The sequence below is a fragment of the Tetrao urogallus genome, assembly GCF_951394365.1.
Source record: "Tetrao urogallus genome assembly, chromosome: Z".
NCBI classification, from domain to species: Eukaryota; Metazoa; Chordata; class Aves; order Galliformes; family Phasianidae; genus Tetrao; species Tetrao urogallus.
The window spans coordinates 17580743-17593034 of NC_136816.1; the positions used below are offsets into that span (position 1 = coordinate 17580743).

General features: G+C 33.7%; 1 protein-coding gene across 1 annotated transcript in view; it reads right to left on the minus strand.

The window, feature by feature from the left end:
• Window positions 1-12292, minus strand: part of KIAA0825 — a gene marked incomplete at its 3' end in the record, with an annotated part of 199344 nt that overhangs the window by 109050 nt on the left and 78002 nt on the right. The window contains exons 13-17 of the mRNA XM_079548645.1: window positions 11735-11923; window positions 10056-10289; window positions 8677-9085; window positions 4842-4998; window positions 420-575 (exon numbers count right to left, since the gene is read on the minus strand). Of these exons, the coding sequence (XP_079404771.1) occupies window positions 420-575; window positions 4842-4998; window positions 8677-9085; window positions 10056-10289; window positions 11735-11923 (1145 nt within the window). The remainder of the gene's footprint in view (window positions 1-419; window positions 576-4841; window positions 4999-8676; window positions 9086-10055; window positions 10290-11734; window positions 11924-12292) is intronic.

Genomic DNA, 12292 nt, shown 5'->3' on the forward strand with positions numbered 1-12292 from the left:
CAGTAATTCTGATAAAAGAAAAAGACAATAATGGCTTTTCAAACACCATGATATTGTAGAGGGTGCCCTCATTAAATTCCAGAGTAATAATATCCCTTTGCACTTCATCAGACTTGAACTCATGTAATCAACTCCTTTTTCATAACTTTAGTCTCTGTCATTATCACTATATTATATTATACTATATATCACTATATATATTATATTATATTATACTATATAATATATTATATATATTATATATATATATATATATATAGTATATATAATATATATATAATATATATATATATAGTATATATATATACTATATATATTATATTATATTATACTATATATCACTATATATATTATATTATATTATACTATATATCACTATATATATTATACTATAACCACGGTTTCAGATTTTCACAAACCTGGTTGAACACTTTCGCACAAGACTGGCTGTGCACCTGGAAGGGGTTGAAGACAGCTTGCTCCTCTTTGCCCTTCAGTGTCAAAAGCAAGCTTTGATTGGAACTTACATTCTCTTCAGGAGAATTCTCATAAGACAGTTGCTCATTCAAATATTGCTTAAAAGGAAAAACAAAACAAACAAAATAAAATGCATGGAACAATACACACCACCTAGTCTTGTTAGTGAAATCTGCCCAAATTTCAAGCATCATTTTACTACGCACTTGGTAGAAATTCCTTATATTGAAAGAAGGAATAACAAATCTCTCAAAATACAAATCCTTTCAAGATTAACAAACAATAAATAACCACCCCCCATGAATACCAAGTTGAAGCAAACCAAAATAATCTAAGCTATTGTTTTGAAATAATCAGTCAACTTATGTTTATTTGTTCTTGGTATATTCATTAGGTATATGTAGAAGTGAAAAACAAATGTTTCCTATAAGATATCGCAATGTATTATAGCTATTTTTCTATATGAAAATGTACACAGTAATATTTGTTTATAAACAGCGCTGCGTTGAATAATTACTACATAACTATAAATGAATTGTTCAATGAAAGTATCCAAATTGTTCAAACATAGGATGTAAACAGTCAACCATTCTTCAGAGCCATTTTTGATTATTTAAACATTTGAAGATTAGAAGTCATCTGTGATTTACACGGCAATTTTATAAACTATAGTGTAGCAGACACATTATTCTTTTGGCCTGTTTTCACTTCTTAAACTCCTCTGTAAATAAACCATCACCGCAGGCCAGTAAAGTGTTTTGATTAAATAGTACCATATTACAAAGAGCTACATAAAGAAACACAGGTCTACTTACTGGAAGGACTATTGTGACTGAACAGTTTATCACTATTAAAATTAAGCCCACAATGATAGGATTGCTATAACATCGAGCAAGTGCTCAAGGTGAGTCTTCATTAAGATGGATGGATGCAAATATTATTTTGCAAAAATACTGAGCTAATAAAATAATTTTAGACTCAGGTGAGGGGATGTGTAAACTACCTGCCAAGCCACTGAGCTTCTCAGTGGATAATTTCATCATCAGCTTAAACTGATCTAACTGTGGTCTGGCTTGAAAGGCACAAATTCCACCTCCATCCACACAGATTGTAGTTTTTTCTCCCTTGTGTTGGCATAAGCATGTGTCGTGAAATTATCCAGAAAAAAATAAAGGTTTCAACCAGATAAGCAAGCCACATGATTTCTAGTATTTGTACAGAGGATGCCCTAGGACTGGGAAATCAGAGTCAAGATATAAAGCAGGTCTGTCTGTCGGTTGCAACCAATTGTCAGGACTGCTTAAACAATCATGAAATCATCTAAGTGTATTTAAAAAAATAGATCTCCGTGCTTTTTTAGTTTAAAAAAACACTGTAATCCAGATATGCAAATGTATCTTCAGTCTTTTACCTATATTTTCCCAGCTTTGAAAAAAGACCAGGTTTTTTTCCTCTTTTTCTCCATTCATTACTCTGTGCTATAGCAAAGATTTCTTAGTCGTAGTAAGGTGGGGTGACTTAAATTATATTTCTACGTCTACACCAACTTGACTTAAAGTACCACCTCATAGGGATGCATTTTCTCAATTCTAAAGCAACTCAGACATTTGGTTGTCACAGCTCCAGCAGAAGAATCTGTTGTCTTTTCAGAAGAAAGTTGGAACTTGCTTACGTCATACTTGGTATAGATTTGAATGTATCAAGTGGCATAATTCCCAACATAGCGATTTTCATTTCTTTCAACTAGAATCATAGAATCATAGAAAGGTTTGGGTTGGGAGGGACCTTTAAGATCATCTAGTTCCAATCTCCCTGCTATAGGCAGGGACATCTCCTACTAGACCAGCTTGCTCAAAGCCCCATCCAGCCTAGCCTTGAGTGGTTTCAAAGAGGTGACATTCACAGCCTCACTGGGCAGCCTCTTCCCTTACTTGGAAGTAAGTATAGTGCTTACTACTGTACTATAGATTTATATTTTTTTGACAAAGAGACTTAATCAACAGTGGTAAATACATTAGTTTAAGGACTGCTATGGTGCAGTACACACTGCAGACCCAGAAAGGCTTGTGTTTCAAAAAAAGTGAGAACAAAAAAATGAAATCATAATTGTAATCAAGTAAGTTGTATCCCTTCTACTGATGACTGCACAGGAAACAAACCAAACAGTATTTGTGAGCTAGGCAGCTCAGGAGATTTGGTTTTCCTTTGGCAGCCATTAGTGAAAATTAGTTTTAAAAATAATTATTCTTCTTGATAAATACATACCTTCATCCATAGACCATTTTGAGCTCTACAGTATCTGTAATAGATCTTTATTACATTTATTTCCAAACATAGCTTCTAAGAATTTATTCATCTTCTCCCCTGCCTTTCTAAGGAAAATTATTGAGCCACAATTTTCTGTCTCATCGTTTTGTTCTTTGTTCACCTGCAATTATTAATCATTGTAGCAGAAAGATCTCCAAACTCAATTTAAGAACATGACCTTTGGCAGTCCAAGGAGCCTAAGAAGGAAAGCACAGACCTTCTAACAGGCAATCCAGTCTATATTTTGTTGTTGTTGTTGTTGTCAGCTGCATTTAACAATCTAAAACATGAAAGATAATACTGAAAATGCATAATATTATGCTAAGTACTAAAATGTGTTGTAATTGTTTCAATAGATGAGTGGAAGTAACATTCTTATATCCTATGCTGATCAGGATTTTTTTTATTATTATTTTTTTTTTAAGTGAAGACAAGTTTCTTCCACTGAGAAATGTTCTATTTTTAATGCAGCTCTTACTAACAGCACAAAATCAAGGAGAGACACCTGGGATGTGGAAAGATAGGCTAAGGTCCCTCTTCCATCTAATTCTCTCAGCCTTTCACCTCCTATTGGAGCTGCTCCACTTTGTATAAATAACTGAATACTCAAAGGATTCAGATCTTGATTCAGGGTCTCCAGAACCTGATACGGGCATTCTACCTTTTCAATTAGAATATGATTCCATCTTTGACCCCAGAAGTTGCAGAATGGATTTTTATAGCAATTTCTGAAAAATGAAACAATTCCATTAGGGGAAAATGACGAAGTTCCACACTGTTAGCTAAAGCTCTATCAGTTTGGGCATTTAGTTTGGATATAGATAAAGGACTGAGCCTGCATATCTAGTCCCTTTGGTGACTGCCCTACCTACTGCATTATGTGCTATTTTAAGAGGTCTTGCTCACAATCTTTTCTTCACTTTATTATACTAGGAGTAATCCTGAATGTGCTCCAGGTGAAAAGGTTTTGTTTGAACTGTATTACAGTGATAATTTTCACTTCATGAACCATTTAATTGTTTGAGATGAAACTTGAAAAGACTCTGTATTGTATTAATATTAGGTTGCCATCTCTACATACATGCTTATATTGCTTCTAAAAGTTCAAAATGCAGATGTGAAAAGTTTGCTTTTACGCCTGTTCTTAGGAACTAAACTGTTGATCTGATTTTCAGAAGCTGAGCATCTTTATTGCTTTATAGTCACCTACCTAATTGGTTTTTTTGCTATCAAATTTTTCTAAGTCTTGGACAATGCCTATATTTGCATTATTTTGCATTTTATTATAAACACTTCTGTACACTGGAAATGATCTTAACAGCCCCTGCTTATGCATTCAAGGAATAGTAATTTAGTAATTAAAGCTAATAAACAGAACTTTCTTAATTAAACTGTGTAGATCTGTGTTATCATACAACTTAAGCAAACCTGTGTTTACTTCAGTGTATATAATAAGAACGCTTCTGGTAACTTGTGTCAGTTTAGTACAGCCTCAGAAATAATGAGATAATTCTTTTATCTTGCCCAAATTCCATGTGTAGCAAACAAATCTGAATTTGTTCACTGTAATTTTGAAAGTACTTTAACTAAGCAGAGTTCTCTAACTGAAGCAAGGTTTCCATTTGGATGCATTTGCTCTCTCAGTGCAGCCATGGGGTTTGTTTGTTTGTTAAATTGGAAAATTGATTTACCACATTTAATTATACATCCTGTAACAGCCAATTTTTCAATAGCATTGCTGCTTTTTTCAGTTATTATTATTTTTAACTGTGCTTAAACTTTTAAAATGCATTTGCCACCTACAGTACAAATCTAAAGGAAGTTTATGTGCCATAATACTGTTTAAGTACATAAATAAAATCTACTCCGTTTTCTCATAATCATCCTATATCAACACAGAAAAGCCTGAACCGAATGGATTCTATTATAGTACAATACAGGATTTCATATTGACTTTAAGAAGCATTATCACCTCCTTGACTAACCCTTAGCTGCCAGCAGAAGCTGCCTCAGGCCAGTAGACACCTAATTGCTCGGTAAAAAGGCCGTTTCCCTACCTCATTGAGCCGAATGATGTGATAAATTTGCCTCAGGTACTTGCTGCCACCTGGTTTGTGGCAGATATCCAGGACCATCATGTTTATTTTCTGCTCAGTGAATCCAAATGCAATGCCTTCTTGCTCTAACACTGCACCTTCTATTGGATCCGGGCTACTAGAATATGGAAAATATAAAGTTATCCTTGAATTTCTAAAAAATCGAAGTATTAATGCAAAGAGAGCTAAAAATACATACAAAATACAAATAAATATTTGGCTTGCGCAAAACAAATGTTGCTACACACATTTCTGAAACCTTTACACTAATAAATGCTAAACAGTTAAATGCTGATTAAATACAGTATTTTTTAATTACATGAATTTTAACAATTTTTATCAGAAAGATTGAAAACATAAAACATTCTTTACTCTAAGGGCATACAAAGAGCAAATATTTTATTATTTTCTTTTCCACTGGAGAAGTATCTTTGCTACTAGGAATAGCATTTGCATTCGATCTTTTGTACATTTTTCTTTGCCTGTCACCGCTCATATTAAAGCCTAATTAACATGTCAGAAAGGTAGCCATTACTTTAAGTATAGGTTAGAAATTTCAAAATGAAGTCTTTTTCTTTCCACTGGTATAATGGTAACCATTTCAAAGGTATATTTCGCCACTTGTTGCACATTCTGCACTGTATTTTTCCTTGTTTTCCTTTTCTTGTTTTCTGTCTAATTACAAACAAACGAACAAAAACAGCAACCTGATGGTGACAGGCCTAAAAGCCCTGAAAAATGTTCATTTGAAACTCTGGCCATTATTAGACTGCTGTCTGCACAAAAACATAAGCTCACGGCTCTGTAGTTGCTTAGTGTTATAGTGTTATAGGTAAAGTATAAGAAAATATTACAAAGACTAATTATTCTCTTCAAATATTTGAGTTGCAACCATCAGATGTATGCTGGTATCCAAACATGTCAAGAACCTAAGAGACCAACAGAATATATTATGCTTTCTACAATCATTATACGATTAACTTAAAATCTACAATAGAAGCTTTCGGGCTGAAAAAACCCACAACATTTTACTTTGGAACTGTCAGTTTGCAGTGTATGGCCGAAAATGTGCCATGATTACAAAGTTAGTTCTTCTCAGAGTTGTTGTTTGACCTGAAGGCTCACTTAAATTCTGCACGGCTGACACTGCTTCCACATGCTGCTTCAGAACTTCCTACAGATCAAATAGCTTCAAAATATAAACTATAATTTTGTTCTTTGCTGAATGGAAGTAAATGATACTCTGTTATTATGGTGTATTTTACAGAAAAGCTTCACAGAAATTGATCTTCAAAATTAAAGCACACTTAAGGCTTATCTTTCAATGCCACATATAGCTATAACCTGAATCTTGTCACACTTCTCAGAGATTGACATTGAAAAAGTTGAGGACCTCTGACAAAGGAGTGTATCAGTGTCAGCACCCAAATTGTATCCTTTCCTGCCCGTCAGTGTGCAGGTGAAGCAGATGATTGGATTCAGTCAGTGCTATGATTAATGAGTTCCTCTCTGGATTTGGGACTGCCTATCAATCATGTCATTAGGAAGAATGTGCCCTGAAAGAGGCAGACCTCAGCCAAGGAATAACTGCATTCATCTTAATCTGTGTATGCACCCAGCCAGCCAAGTCAGGGTCACCATGATGAAAAACAATAATCTTCAACTCAACAAATTACTTTCCAAAGACAGGCATTTCTCCTCTTTTTGGGCAGTGTGCTCTTCAGAATCTAACGTGACTGTTTACAGCTCTGGTGATACTATGAAGTGAAGGTTATTTTAATGAATAGTAATGCTTTCAGGCAGTGCACAGGACAGCCAGTGCATACAACTGCCACTTTCTGAACCTTTCCCCGCATTTCTCTTTTCTCCTAAAAGGCAAGTTGAATATTTATGCCAAAATGGATGAACCTGTATCACATTCACAACTTTATGCTGCCAAGTCCTGATAACAACACAGTAACATAAAATCACGTGAGACTTTCTCTTATAAAAGTCTAGCGTACTTCAGTGTTCTTCTCCACAACTGGGTCTGTGAATCACACATGTATGTTTAGATGGTATTCTTTTTATTTTATTCCACACACTGTAGGTATTTGTTCCGCATACTGTATGTATTTAAGGTCTATAAACATTTATTAACATATATATAAATGCATGTATATACATTTACTCACAAAATCAATTACTTGTGAAAGGGTTATATAGACCATAATTTTACTAAGATGTAGATTTTTAGATATAACTATTCCTATTTCAAATTAATCACATAAACACCACAATGGTCTTCTTGAAAGATCTTTTTCTCTAGTGACTATGTGATTGTTACCTAGTTTAAATATTTCAAGTTCAGATTTAATTTATTGGTATTACACTTTGTGTGTATAACAATATTTTATTTCCACACTGCATATCTCACCTTTTAAATACATTTTTCTTGGAGTAACCAAGCCACACTTCTTGAATATAAAATAGAAAAATAACATTTATGCAAGGCTTCTATTGCAGAAATACTTCTGAAATCAGAAAACAGTTTCCTAACTGCAAGATGTATCTATTCCCTCAGAGAACAAGTAATATGTTCTTCAGTTCCGTATGCTTAAAATTATGAGCCCTAACCATAAACTGGTTCTCGCTTTGAGAGACACTGTATTCACACACAAGAAATATTTTTCCAGTGTCTCATAGCTGATGTGAATTAAAAATTATTGCATTTTTTGTCATATCTTAGAAAATAAAATTGACTATTACATCAGAATTCTCAGCTTCAAATATTAAAGCTTCAGTTTTTAGAGGTCATTCCAATCTTTGTCTTACCCTACATTTGCGTTATTTAAAAGACATCTATTCTCAGTAAGTTCAATTGCATTATAAAAAAATCCTGTTAAGTATTTCCAGATTTTATACATTATAATGTGTTTATTTTATCCTATGACTGTTTCAGTGGCTGGCATCTAGCTTCAACCTGCTACCCAACCGATTAGAGAATTTGAGTTAAATGGAAATGTAAAAGAACCCAAACCAACCTTACTCTCAGTTGTCAAACATTAAATTCACTAAGAGAGGTAACTCCTATAAATCTACTACTGGGAAGCTGACGAACAGTGTTTTTATAGAATGATACACCACTTCAACGGTAAAACAGGACTACAAATACATTGATATGCACAGAATTCCTTGAAAACTCATTATAAGGACTTAAAAACTTGGACATAAATGTCAAATCTGCAGGGAAAGTTGGTATTTCCTCAGAAAAGCATAGCAGGGTACTTTCCTTGTCCTGTTTTGATATGCCCTACTTGCCCGTAGGGCTAGATGTGTTTTAAAAGGAAGTATGCTTACTTTCTAATCTCAGATGAAGATGGAAAGCCTGTTATAGTCTGTCTTAATTTAATCACTATAGCAAAACTCATTTATAAATGCTCTGGGTTGCCCTCTAGTCAGCATACTTGTTAGAATTCTGAAAGATACACCAACTAAACTGTCCACACTTTTGGTTAATTATGAACACATGAGAAAATATGAAACATAATAACATGAAACAAAATATGAAATATATGAAACATTTTAAGTACTATGAAAATACTGTTAAGATGAAATAACTACAGCTGTTTCAGCCACACAATTAACTTGCAAAAATATACCATAAAGCCATCAATATTAAGATGTAATTCATTTCATGTAATATAAGATCACTGTCCCTCTAAATATTTTTTAAATTGAACAACAGCCATGAACACGTCATTAATTCAGTAAAATAAAGAACAAAAACAGAACTTCAAAAATACTGCATTCTTACCAGTCTGTGCTCAGTTTTCTTGCCTTCAGCAACTGACTTTCAATCCAGTTTGGTCTTTGCTGTTCTATGCTCTGTATAACCTTCTGGGTCACTTGTTTAGGACCACTTTTCTGTTTTCCCATAATACTTTCTAAGCACACACGAACTAAACTGAGTTTTTCTTTGCTCCATCTGTCAAGTGTTGCACCTGTTAAAAGTTCTGCAGTATTTCCATCCTCAAATATCCGACATATAATTACAATCAAGTTCCAGACAAGCAGACCAGCTTTCTTCAATTCAGCAAAGTTTCTTGACATTTTTCTCTCAGCCAGAAAAAAGAAGTACTTAATTGGGGGAGGCAAACATGCAATCACTGAAGGTAACTTGCTGATTACAATAGATACTGCCTGAGCTGCAAGCCTTGTGAAGCCTTAAAAAAAGACATAAAAGAAGATATGATTAACATTAACATTCTAGTTCTATCACAGCATGTTTCTGAATATTGTCTGATAATTTCTAACTTTCTTTTGTACTGAAAATGGGTAAGAAGCTTAAGTACTCAGCACTGTGGCCTGACTTGTGTTATACCTCCCATATATATATCCCCCCAAATCTAAACAATAACACAAATTGAAATAGAGAACCTAGAAATTATGGACTTCACACTGTGACTATGTTAACAATTATTCTTACTGCACACAGCTAATACAGAATAAATGAAGTAGAAAACATCCAGGTATTCAGAACAGTAAAAACAAGCTGTCTTCAGAACTGTAGTGCAACATTTTTTCCAAGAGTGGAGCATTGCAATAAATGTCTTAGGACATTGCATTTATTCATATTGTTTTCCATCAGTTCTTTTTTATGTTCAAACCTACAAAATTACTGTATTTCATATGAGAAGCATGCATACTACATAGCACTCCATTTTAAACATTGCAGATGCTATCAGAAGCTATAAAAGCAACTACAGAAAATATGCTAAATATGCTAGTATGTTAAAAAGTTAATAGTATATATAAAATGAAAAACAAGGAACTCAAAGATAATCCACAATACAGATTCAAGTGTGGATTAAACAAAAAAACAATACGAAAAGAGCAGTCAAGCAAAGAAACCAAGAAAACCATAAGTCCATTCCACTTCTAGTCTCAACTAGTAAAAAAAAGAAAAAAAAAAAAAAAACAGAAAAAAAAAGCTATGAATTTTCTGTGTGTCACATAGCCAGTTTAACTTGTCACCAGCTCTGAGCTCTGCCTCTCATTTAGTCACATGAAACCAGTTATATCCTGACAAGCACTTAAATAAACAAACACAAACCCTACAAGAAAGAAGATGCTTGGAGTCTGTTTTTCTTACTGTTAAACTGCAATTTTTCTACAAGCATAAATTTCACCCACATTTCCCGGATTCCTTCCTCTTCATTTCCCGAGGTGTATAATTCCACTCCTTTGGAACTGTCTTCAGTAAACTTTCAGGAACAATTTGTTTGTGCTGATATGTCCCATAGTTTTCTGTTGCTTCCCATGAATGCATCAAAGAAACGATCTGCTTAACTATACCCTTGACTGAATTAATCAATATCAGCTTCAAGCATCTGATAACCTCTGGCTCTGAGTCGCCACAACTGGAAACTTCAGAAGAAAGAATTATTAAATATTCAGTAAGCATGCAGTCATTTCTGCAAATCTGTTTCAGAAATAAGTGTTTCAGAATTCTTATAGAAAGGAAACTAACAATATTCTGATTCAAAATAATTGACAACTGTCAGCCTGTTATAAAGTAAAGAAATAGTATAAAGTAAGACAACGTAGCATTTTGCACCCTCTTAATATAGTAACAAAAAATACAATTTCAGTTATTTCTTTTTTTTTGGCCTCAGTCCCCCATCATGATATTTCTCAAAATTTAATCCGAGTAGTAGCTTTCATTTTAATTGAAATAAACTTAATCACTGGGTAGGCATTAATGAATGAAGCAGATTTACAGTGTTAACACAATGGCAATTGTTAGGTAGCTATACTTTTCTTAGAGAAGAGCAAAAGAGAAATGATACTTCGGTAATGAAAATGCATAAAAATAATAGCCATCAACAGAGACATAGTATGGTATCAGAGACTGTATGTCAAAAATAGAACATCTTAAATACAGTTACTGACATTACAAGTATCAATCTTCTCCACATTCTTACCACAGAGAATAGTAGTTTCTCCACAGCAAAAGAGCAGCAGTTGTCAGGCAGGATATACCAGCAATGTTTTCTGATGTTTCCTACTAAGGTCCTTTGCCCTAATTTTTGCTTATCTGTGCTTTCTGATGATCTAAGTTTTATTCTTCTCTACACAGTCTTTCTGAAAACTTCCATGAAAAATTCTGTATTTCTCTTCTTCTTTTAAGCGTTAACTTTCCTCTTTTTGAAATCCCATTTTTCTCTAAGGAATGCCTGACAACTTCTGCAATTGTTTTCTATTTTATGGTATTTGTTTTTGTATTATTATTCATACCTTCACTCATTTTCTTCCTTTCTTTTCTTGTGAACTCCTGATTTTTTTGCATAATTTGTAAAACCATTGTTCTAAATGCCTCTCTTTCATGGTTGAATACTGCTTTTCCTTGTGGGCACCACTGGTTGCCATCATCACACGGGCTGTTCTCACCCACCATCGAAAATTGGCAGTCTGCCTTTTGTCAGCAGAGTTTACATGCCCGCTGTACTATGGCTCCCTCAACAGTAGTACTTCCTTTACTTTTTCCACTCCCTGTGGAAAACTCCTTGGAGTTATTAAACTCACACAGATAAAGAACCCATGTCAGTAAAGATCTACAGAAACTGATGCCAACCTACTGGTAAAACAGACAATTACGTGAAAAATATGGTAATTTAGTTTAGAATAACCTCTCCTTCCTTCAGAATATCCACCATTCCTACAGGAATCTGACTGCTGACAACACTTTAGCTATAATTTAATTTTGAAGGAACCTACAATCACTTTATCAGATTTATTAAAGTAAAAATAATACGCATGACATGTCTGAAAACTGACATCAAACTTAAAGTATTTTCTAGTAAACAAAATACCTGTCATATTGCATAATGAATCCCACAACTGTTCTTTTTCCATGTAGGCCTCAAAAGCAATGCCAAGTGATTTGGGTGATAAAATGCAGTCAGACAATATAGTAAAGATAGTTTCAGTCAGAGTAGGCTCCTTGTTATTTATCTCATCTAAGAGAGAACTTTGTTCATCACCAATGAATACTTCACTTCCTTCAAAGTAAAAAAAAAACAACATTGTTATAAAAATGTCCACAAAATTCAAGTCATATAAATATTATCAATCAAAACAAACTGAAAACTGTATCTGAAAAATGTACTAATACTTACAGATACTGAAATCTGATGTCCTTAACATAATGACAGTTAACCATCTTCCTGAATTGTGTGTAGTCATTAAAAAAAGATACAAGCATATTTACAAACTATGGAATATGCCTGTATAATTCAAAATACCATTTGTAAATAATATGAATTTGCTTATTTGCTAAATAATAATCATAAGTAAATTGGACTACTTCCACAGAATCACAGCCAAAAAGTTATTTCTGCATCACTTATCTAAGGAATATATGGTGTGAA